We start from the raw sequence: 11,512 nt of genomic DNA on the forward strand, positions 1-11,512 counted from the left end.
CACTGCCAGGGCCTCAAAATGTACTTTGAAGCTTGTCGAGGCTTTATTGGAGATATAAAAGAGCTTCTACTTAAATGAGGAAGAAATTTCTCAAACATTAATCCTGGTGACCAAGAATGAGAACACTCAGTGGATCATAGTTGAATTTCAGTTAACATTACTTACAGGGAAAACATCAGTACTTATGTTCTTTCTCCTATCAATACTTCTAAAAGCCCAAAGCGTGTGCAGGTACTTGTAAAGGGCAGCATTGGAAGTCCCTCCCCTTTCTCCAACACACTTTCCTAAGCTGAGCTGTAGCACTTAGACTTTCCCAGTGGCTCAGAAAAGCATCTAGGCCCAGTCAAGAGTCTAGCTAGAAATTGTTTTGAGTCGACTTTAAGCTTAGAGATTATGATCTGAAATAAAGAATCATTTATTTTGTTTCCTGAACACCTCTGCTCCTCCCACTGGTATGATTTCATTTTGAACACAGTTAGTTTTGAAGTGCCAAAAGAACCGTTTTTGGAAATTTGATAAAATCAAGGCCAGTGAATTATGAAGAAGACATATCTGATGGAGCTATGCTCGTGTGTGTTGTGTGTATCTAGAAAAGTATCTAGACTTCCATTTGGCAGCTGCATTAATTTTAATATGCATCTTTTTGATATGAGATCATAGATTCTGACACAGGATGGTTTTCAGAAATAATCCATTGTTGGTCTAGTGTGGTGGCTCGCACCTGTCCCAGCACTTTGGGAGGATATCGAACTTTTGAAGTTCAATACCAGTCTGGCCAACATGGTGAAACTCTGTCTCTACTAAAAATACAAAATTAGCCAAGTGTGGTGGCAGATGCCTGTAGTCCCAGCTACTCGGGAGGCTGAGGCAAGAGAATTGCTTGAGCCCAGAGGGCGGAGGTTGCAACGAGCTGAGATCACACCACTGCACTCCAGACTAGGCAACAGACCAAGACTGTCTCAAGAAAAAAAAAAAAAAGAAGAAGAAGAAAGAGAGAAGAAGGAAGAAGGAAGGAGAAGAAGGAGAAGAAATCATCATCATCATCATCCACTGTCTGCAACTATTTAAGTTTGCAAGTCCCTTGAAAACAGGTACTTTTGTTCCAATGTTTGGGACCACAGCTGACGATGAGTAGGAGACCAATAAATGCTTCATGAATGAAAAAGCCTCTTTTTACCTGTTAGAACCCTGAGGCTAAGAGAAGTAAAGTGACCGACTTAGTTACCACAAACTATGATCCTAGCAGAATTGGGGCATCTCAACACCTCAACTCCCTGTGCAAGAACAGATTTTCAATGTCTACTGATGATTTTAAATGAATTAATTCCTCTCTTTACTTCTTAAGGGCATGTAGTTTATGAAACAAAACTATACAGTACCAGACATTTAACCCACAAAGTGTTAAAAGTCACCTTCAACACACAACTAAACCCCAAAGACAGTTATTAGGTGTTTGACAGTTTCATTTCTTTGACTGGTAAACAACAGGAGAACTTGGTCTAGTTCCATGAATCACAGCTTCCAAAGAACCAATGTATGGTTTTTCTCTTCAGGCCATCACGTATCAGAAACAAAGTCCACCAAAGTAATCTATTACAAACTGTACTTTTGAAAAAGAAAATTGGAGGCAAGAGTTAAATTTAATGTAAGTACCAGCTGTAAGACAAAAAACATTCTAATTTTATTTCAACACTGTAAAGTCCCATTGTTCTTTATGGGTGTTGCTTAAAGAGATGCAAATGCACTCTTGGAACTATTTCTTGTTCTGTCCAGCCAACAAATATTTACTAATCAGCTACAGTGTATCCAATCCTGGCTTCAGGGGATTTAGCAAGGAAACAACAGGTAAGCTCCAAGAAGACAAGGGGAAAACAAGGCTAACACAAGACAAGGGTGGTAAATACACAATTACCTAAATTAGAATGTAACTATCATTTTCATAAATACTATCAAAAAACTTGATAAAAGCAAAAAAGTTTTAAACTTTATGGAAAACAAAATGTCACAACCTCAGTGTTGTAAATATTGATTTTTTTTCCAGTGTCTTCATGGCAATATAAATAATCATGTTTATAATAAAGGGGAAGGAATAAAATAACGGAACATGAAAACTCCAATTATAAATGAAAATCAGTTCTCATATAAAACTCAAATTAAACTCCAGTTATAAATGGAAAACTCTCAAATTAAAACTCTAGTTATAAATGAAAACCAGAGTTCTCATAGGAGAACTTCAAAGTCAAATCTTTGAGGGGAAGCAGTTGGCCTTACAGTAAAACATAACAGCGTTTCAAGCTAGCAAATCCCAACAACTTCCACTTAGTGTCCAAAAATTATGCTTTATATATATTAGGCTCTCAGTAATATACTTATCAATATTTATTCATGTTGAAATCGGCCACTGCAAGTGGCTAATGGAATATCATTAGGTTATTCCAGAAACAGTGTTCTATTTTCCCTTGAAATGGTTATACAACAGCTAAGAACTAAGTCACGAAGATACTTTGATTCTTTTCTGACAATAAGGTCACAGAGAGCTATAATGTTGATCTAACAGTGGGGGGACAGTTGTAAATGAAAACACTTGAATTACTACTATCAGTCACACATCCCATAGGCTAATGCCAAATTACTAAGCACACATTAACAGCAGATACTGCGATATGCTACAAAGCCCTGAGTTCCAAGTTAGCTGAAGGTAAAGATAAAGACAACATATATCAAATCAGTTAATGGGGGACGTTAAAACCATAGCCACGGACATTAGACTGAAGTGGAGAACTTACATATATCGAGAGAGAGAGAGAGAGAGAGAGAGATACAGGCATATACAAATACATGCAGGTATCACATTATATACACTATAGGAAAACAATTTAACACAATTAAGTAAAATGTCATCTTATAATTTCCTGAAATATTACACGATTATCACTTTGAACAAAGCACATGCTTCCCTAATTTTTTATCTTTTTAACATTTTATTGGACAAACAGTGCTTTCTCTGTTACTAAGTTGTCAGTATTTCCATGTATGATTTATTATGGAGAAAAACCATGAATCAGAACATTCTAGTAGATTAAAAATTATGCCAAAATGGTGCAATATTTACCAGCTGTAGACAAGTACTACAGTAATCGCTTACATACAGATTACTGACAAAATAACAATAGCAATCAAATATATGTAACTATGTAACTATTTAAACTCCTAACAAAGGCTTTTATGATACTATTAGCAGTAAATGAGCAACTCCCATAAAATATGACTTCCTATCACCCCTGATAAGCGTTTAAGTACATATAACCATTGTTATGTGAAAAAACATTATTTTTAATTTGTGACAACCCGACAGGATTTAATTACCACACCTACTTCAAACTCTTAGCTGTTTCATTCAAAGCTGAAAAAACAATATTTATGTGGCTATTGAGAATCATTATGATTGATGCAATCTTTTGTGTTATTCCCTTTATAGTCACTTGCATTTGTTATTATTAACAAGAAAAAATGAAAGGGGAAATGTGTGTTTTTGTTTTGCAACAAAGCTTTTCTGGTGATGACTAACTTCTTCCTTTGAACACAAAAAGCCTCTTAAACTAACTAATGTACATATAAATGTGTTCTTTACAATACGCATCAGGCAACCGGGTGGGAGGCAAAGCCCGCAGGACTTAAGCCAGAATTAAAAGCAATACAGGCAAGATGAGTACATGAAAGCTGTCAGGATGGTTGTTATTCTGAATTTCTTACAGCTCATCTGCTCTCAAGGAAGAAAAATCACAGTTTCTTTTAACCATATCCACAACAGATCTCACTTGAAAGGAAACATAGCGAGTGATTTGGCATCAATGGGCATATTACCAATTTTCCAGAATCACTACTGAATATTTATACTGGTGACGAATGATGACACTGAGGAAATATTTTAGCACGAAGCTTTGCCTTGTAAATTGTCTGAATGGTGCTGTGTCAAAACAACACCTACCATAAATCAGAGGTTTTAGGACCAGTATTTCTTGTTTAAACATGCTACCTGCTCAGCAGAATCACTTGTGTGAACAGGCATAGATTAATGTGTGCTGGGCAGAGCCATCTTACCCCCTAGCTTATAGAGCTATAATTTAACAGGCCTATTATTGTAGAGGTAATTTTGACAGGGCTGAAAAATTATACTTGTTAAAAATGCACATTTAGCACCAACTCCAGTGGTCATTTGAACTGAATAAACAGATAAATAGGTATCCCTACAATTATGTTTCTTCTCTATTGATGACTTTTTTTCTGGCAAGGAAGTGGGACATGGACATTAGATTTTATAGAGTATCACAAGACAGTCTTTCTGATCATATAAAAAGCTCATGATGGAGGTTACTTTCAGTTCACTTTTCAGTTCTCCACAAATTATTTAGCAACTTGCAGTGGATTCAAGTCCCTTTCCAGGTTTCAGAAACAGAACAATAGTTCAAACCACTACCACCCTCCGCCCCTCAACCCCTGTAGAATGCACACATCCTAACTTCCCATTCAGTCAAGCTGGGAATCTTTTTTTTTTTTTTGAGACAGGTTGGAGTGCAGTGACGCAATCACAGCTCACTGCAGTCTTGACCTCCCAGACTCAAGTGATCCTCCTGACTCAGCCTCCCAAGCTGCTGGGACTACAAGCACGCATCACCACGCCTGGCTAAAAGCTGAGAATCTTAATCACTGGGGCAACCCTAGATTTTTGATTAGGGAACACAGGAGAATACGCCTGTCTTAAAATCTAGTACTAGCATTCACATTCCATACCTCAGTGACCACAAGCATCTTCCACTGGATTAAAAAAAAGAAACATGGGAAGAAGTCAATATGTTTCTTTTTTCTTTTTTCTAGTGTTTTCGCTCTCATTTACCTTCATCTATAAAGAAAAAAGAACGATATGAATCTGGTTTTTTTGCCACACTGTTGAAGGCATCAATGAACATAAATATACATACACACACATACTCCCCACGCACACACTGGAGATAAACCAGTTGTGTAAAACATGCTGGCTGTAACCCAATATTAACTTTATACTTCCCTGAGAGAGTAAACAAACACTTCTACTGACACCAGTTTTTGGGTTCTTAAAGCCAAATTAACAAATTGAAAGCAAGTAAACAAATATTTATCTGGCACCCATTAGAGTCAGTGTACTTAGCTAAATGTTATGTCACCATAATTAGGCATGAGAAAACAGGACAACAAACCGCTCATCTTTTCTCCAAAACAAAGAGTGAAACTGTAGAGACCTCATAAGAATAAAATGTCTCTGCTAACTCTTTTGCCGTGGAAGAAAACTAAAGAAACTAACTGTGTAGCTATCTTTCTCTGCAAACTCATACTTACAAAGAAAACAGAAACATCATATGAGCAAATCATAATGTACGCTTCAGGAATTAAAATGCATCCAACCAGTCAAGATGTCAGCGTCTGCCTATTCCAGTTACTAGTCAAGAAGGTGTAATTAGGAAATCCAAAAAACCCTGTTTGAAATGCTAGGTATTCCAGGACAACATCAGAAAAATAACTTCCACAAAGACTTTCATGTTTCAAACATAATACACCACAAAATTACTTTTTAAATTTCATATTAACACATATCAAAATACAAAGACCCAAGCTATAAAAACAGAATTTCCAAGAAAGCTTTAAATTAAAAACCAGGTTTTGCAATGAGGTGCTCTTACATTGTATCACTGAAATACTGCAGATCATGCTGCCCTCTTGTGCTGGATATCAAAAGCAAAATTAATTCTGCGCATGCCAGGAAAACAGGATTTACATTTAAAATAAAAATCATCTCTTAATTTCTGAAGACTTACTCTTGACCTAGGATTTGTGTTACCCATTTACTATGATTGGAACAGAACGGAAACAAGGCTAAGACACAAAAAAACTGACTAGGAAGAGGTAGATGCAGCGAACAGCACCAGAAAATATCTGCAAATGCCCTATTCAACTCAGGTCATAATCAAAATATGCAGGTGGTGTCTGGGGGCAGCTGAAAATGTGAGGCTTCTTAACAGACACATGCAATCCCATCACCAACCTACATCAAAGGAGGAAAGAATAAAAACTAGCAATGGGTGAGAGAAGGGTAAAAAGACGAGAAAGGAAAACTGGCTCTTGGCCAGGCGCGGTGGCTCACGCCTGTAATCCCAGCACTTTAGGAGGCCAAGATGGGTGGATCACCTGAGGTCAAGAGTTCGAGATCAGCTTGACCAACATGGTGAACCCCCATCTCTACTAAAAATACAAAAATTAGCCAGGTGTGATGGCGGACACTATAATCCCAGCTACTCGGGAGGCTGAGGCAGGAGAATCACTTGAACCTGGGAGCCAGAGGTTGCTGTGAGCTGAGATCACGCCACTGCACTCCAGCCTGGGCGACAGAGGGAGACTCTACCACACACACACTCACACACACACACACACACACACAAACAGTCACCATTTGTCCACTAGTGGTCACCCTGGATGAATGTGTGTCCATTCTTGCTGTGGGCCCAGCCCCCTCCCAACAGCAGACAGAGCACGGTTGCCCCTCAGACCCAGCTCCACATTGCTCATCAGTACTTGGCTTCTTGGGAGAATTGCTATCTCAGTACCAGTAGGAGATAAAACCTGTCTCTACTAAAAATACAAAAAAAAAAAAAAAATTAGCTGGATGTGGTGGCAAGACACCTGTAATATCAACTACTCAGGAGATAGACGCATGAGAATTGCTTGAACCCAAGAGGTGGACATTGCAGTGAGCCGAGATCATGCCACTGCACTCCAGACTGGGCAACAGAGCAGAAAGAAAGGAAGGAAGAGGTAGGAAGAAGGAAGGAAGGAAGGAAGGAAGGAAGGAAGGAAGGAGGGAGGGAGGGGGGAAGGGATGGAGGGAGGGGGCAAGGGAGGGAGGGAGGGAGGAAGGGGAAAGGAAAGAAAAGAAAGAAAAGAGAGAGAAAGAAAGAAAGAGAGAACTGGCTCTTGTCATTCTAAGGCAGCACACTGGTTGGCTCACATTTTATCCTGCTAGCTTAAGATTTATCAGGTTAACGAAAGGCCAGTAGATAAAAAGGTATTGTGTTATATAAACAAAGATGAATTTCATGCAACCATAGGCGGGTTCGAAATGGAGAGGAACTTAATGTCTTGCACGTTGGAGAAGCATGGCCTTCTTAGAAACAGAAACTTCAGGCTGGGCGCGGTGGCTCACGCCTGTAATCCCAACACTTTGGGAGGCCGAGGCGGGCAGATCACGAGGTCAGGAGATTGAGACCATCCTGGCCAACACGGTGAAACCCGTCTCTACTAAAAAAATACAAAAAATTAGCCAGGCGTGATGGCGGGCGCCTGTAGTCCCAGCTACTCTGGAGGCTGAGGCAGGAGAATGGCGTGAAACCCGGAGGCGGAGCTTGCAGTGAGCCGAGATTGCGCCACTGCACTCCAGCCTGGGCGACAGAGCGAGACTCCATCTCAAAAAAAAAGAAAAAGAAAGAAACAGAAACTTCACTACCGAGAAGAAACACAAACCTTCCAGGTTTACCTTCCTCTTCTCCCTAAATCCAAATAAGTGAACTTGGGACCACAGTGGGGCAGTCAGGGGGACCCTTCCAGAAGGTCTGGTTCTCTGAATCACCAGCAAGGGTTGCCCATTCATTAACCACACAGATGAGGATCTGGGCAGAAGCACGATGAGGGGGATGGCACACTGGGGTGGGAGTGGCCATAAAATAATGGAGAAGACATTTCTATGCTGCAGATCAGAGTCACTGAGAATATTCCAGCACAAGGGCTGGAGATGGGGATATGAGGGACGTCTAGCCAGACCCCCAGTGTGAGTCACCTGGTGTTTCTGTGCCAGTCGCCATCCCAAGGTGAGCTTACTGGAAACCACATGCCAGCAGAGGTCCTCCCCATTTCCTAAGTTTTCTAAAATCTGGGAGAATATCAAGATGCTGAGCTCATAGGAAACTCCCCCGGGGCTCTTCTAAGAGCTTGCTTTTAATAACTAAGTATTCAGACATGCTTCCCAGTCTTTCTACTCAACTCAAAGAACACACTGCAATTTAGGGGGCACAACATCATGCCAGATACTTATACACATTTAACATGTATATTTAAGAGTACTGAAAAATCGAGTATGCCTGCCTCACTATCCTAGAGGGGAATGTTTATTTATGTTATAAAGCCAGCTGGGTCCAGTGGCTCATGCCTGTAATCCCAGCACTTGGAGACTGAGACAGGAAGATCCCTTAAGCACAGGAGTTCGAGACCAGCCCAGGCAACATAGTGAGATCCCATCTCTTCAAAATAGAATAAAATAAATTTAAAAAATTAGCTGGGCATGGTGGCACAGGCCTGTGGTCCCAACTACTTGGGAGGCTGAGGCTGGAGGATCGCTTGAGCCCAGGAGGTCAAGACTACAGTGAGCTGTGATCATACCACTGCACTCCAGTCTAGTCAACAGAATGAGATCTTATCTCTAAATAAATTATATATATATATACATATATATATATATACATATATATATGTATATATATATATAAAACCATTGAAGTGCATACAATCAGTAATGTGAATTCTGAGGCATAATTCGCAGATTTTGTGTATCCTTCACCATTGTAAAAAGTGCAAAAATTTTATCTAAATGAAAATTTTAATTCTACCATTAAAAAACTTTTAATTTTTAAATTTTTTCAACATCTACCACTAAAAAAAGTAAATAATTCATGACCTCTAAACATTTTGGACAAAGTAGGCCTCTCTTTGGGGTACTTATTTGAGCTTCTATTTTGTTGAAGGAATAAAGTCATGCTAATAGATATAGGAGGAGGAAGCAAGATAAACACTCAGGTGCTGCTGTAAGATTAGGGATCTCCAAGATTTAGACTGGGTCCCAAATCCCTGAATAATAAATAAATCAGCATGAGGAGAAGCCCACAGGTCTCGAACACGGAGAGGCTGGTTAATGGTAGTCATGAGCATTCCGAGGCCTGTGATAACAGAAATGCAGTCCCACTTAATGCTCCAAACGTTATGACTGTAGTTTCAAATTAACTGGCAAAGTGGCGCGACGTTACAGCTGTAATAGCGCAGAGGTCCTCCAATGACTTTCTAATAACAGCTAAAATCAGACCGATATTTGTGTGGTCTCTGCAGTTTACAAATCCTTGCACACTGTACAGTGCTTGGACCGAAAAGTATTTGTTAAATAAATCTACACAAGATGCTTTCCAGAACAGTCTTCTTTAATCTTCACAAAAATCATGTAAAACAGAGAGGGTAGGAGTAATTTCCATCCCACAGTGAAGGTGATTCAGTTCATAGATACACGGCTTCATTGTCACTAACATTCGTTAGGCACTGACCATGTTGCTACACCCAGTTTCATGTACTAGGAATGTATTAACATGCTTAATTCTCATAAGATTTCAATTTGGTGGGTATGAATAGTATCCCTATTTTACAGATAAGAAAACTGTGACACAGAAAAATTAAGTAACTAGGACATGAATATGAATGTAACTATAATCAGCTATAACAATTAGTAACCAGCACCAGGACTGAACCCAGGCAGTTAGCTTGAGTCCACACTTTGATCTATAGCATCTGCTTGGAGACTTGCCTGTGTAATAGCACCGATGTGCTCTGGCCTTGGTCAAAAAGCTAGTCAACGGCCAGGCCAAAGCTATGCCTGTGTTCTCTCCAGGCCACCTCCCTGCTTCTATGAGGGCAGTTATCATTTGCACAATGTCACTCAGGCCTCCCCACAAGTCCACTCAACTAAGCAGGGTGGGGACTTACAAGCACAACTAATTCTCCCTAGGAACCCAGGTCAGGAAGGCTAGCCTCAGAAGCAGGACAGGTAAGAAGCCCATAGTGCAGAGGCATCAACCACTTGGAAACTACTGGATATACCTGGGTGTACCTAGGAAACAAGCTACTGAAGATCTACATGGCAGGCTCAACAAAGTCTCTATTATAGAACCAAAAGTCTACTTTAAAACCACAGAGTTAGAAACTGTTCTTGAAACGGAGTTTACATTTTACCAATCTTGGCTTTTAATTAACCACGTATTGCCTTCCAGAGAAACCTCACAGTCAGGGTATGTACAGAAACCCTGTGTTTCCAGAAATGAACGGGTTTCCCAATGAAAGAAAGAAATACACAGCCTGTCTCACGTCAGAGCATTCCTGATTACAAAGATCCCTCCGAAAAATGGCATAACCTAACACTATGTAAACACAGCCAATGTTTTAGCAACTATTCAACTACATTTAAACATGTTTACAGGGAATGCCGGATGCTTCACTTGCCTCACAGCAAATGGATTCCTAAAGCATTCTGCAAAGTGAACATTCATTTATTTTTCCACACACATATAAATTGGAATAAAAGATTGTATGCCCCCCCCATATTCAGATTTTCTCTGGTAGGAGAAAAATATCAGTGAAGTTTCTTGTAGAAAATGAATCAACATGCATAGTGATTTTCTTCCCAGCATCCCTTCCATTTTTAAAGACGGAAATGTAATCAGATCCTAAATGTGTTGTTAACAAGACATACTTACTGAGAAACTTGGTGTCAGACTTACCTATTGGATTTCTATCAAAGAATAACACCGGAGCTTTCAGAATTGATTCAAACATTTTGTTGTGCAAAGTTTGTGAAGAATTAACAAGGACGTAGAATACCAATAGAGATCTTGCTATGCCAAAAAGAACAGTAGCTATAGTTAAACCTGAAATAAAGAAATATCACTTAGAGAACACAGCATATCTCTGCATTTTCTTCAATAGTTGCTAAAGCAAGCCAGATAGCTTATAAAGATGTTACTTAATTTATTCCGTAAAGCATCTGGATTCTACATAAGTATAACGTATTTACAAAATACATTGACAAAGAAGGATTAAAATAGCTTATTTTTCTCTCACTGAATGGAAACTGCACAGAAATGAGAAATCAGGTGTATAATACAATTTCATTCTAGGCTCTCCTAATTCAATTGCAAGTTCTACTAAAAACTCAGAAGTAAGACAGATAATCATGAAATGTAGTTGATCTTCTCCATATTCCAAATCTTATTATTTACATGATGTCCCATAATCTAAAAAAGGTGGTATGTTTTGATACCAACATGTGATATTAACAAGGAATTGGAGAAATGATTTACCTTTTCCTTGTAGAAAATGCCCAAGTAGCTTTAAAGAATTTAAAAATACCATATTAAGTTGCATGTGGAAAACCTCTTGAATAATTGAATTGCAAGAAAACACAAATTATATTCTAACATAAGATAATTAATCTAAATAAGCAACTAATCCCCCACTGTTTTACACAGACACAAGACATTTTTAAATGAATAAAATAAATCATACATTTTATTAAGACATGAATGAGGATCCGTTATTCACATAGAAATTAAAAGAGCTTTCCTAACGTCTCTTAATTCATAATGCTAAATACAGTGGGGGTAACTTCTATAACAAA

The 11,512-nt window shown here is 39.0% G+C and overlaps 1 protein-coding gene across 3 annotated transcripts in view; it reads right to left on the bottom strand.

The window, feature by feature from the left end:
- The window catches only part of ABCC4 (ATP binding cassette subfamily C member 4), a 287,148-nt gene that overhangs the window by 133,253 nt on the left and 142,383 nt on the right, over positions 1 to 11,512 (bottom strand). For all 3 annotated transcript variants that reach the window (XM_032151108.3, XM_058438015.1, XM_032151110.2), the window contains exon 19: positions 10,617 to 10,763. In XM_032151108.3, the coding sequence (XP_032006999.1) occupies positions 10,617 to 10,763 (147 nt within the window). The remainder of the gene's footprint in view (positions 1 to 10,616; positions 10,764 to 11,512) is intronic.

Source organism: Hylobates moloch, unplaced genomic scaffold, assembly GCF_009828535.3.
Source record: "Hylobates moloch isolate HMO894 unplaced genomic scaffold, HMol_V3 SCAFFOLD_4, whole genome shotgun sequence".
Taxonomy (NCBI): Eukaryota; Metazoa; Chordata; class Mammalia; order Primates; family Hylobatidae; genus Hylobates; species Hylobates moloch.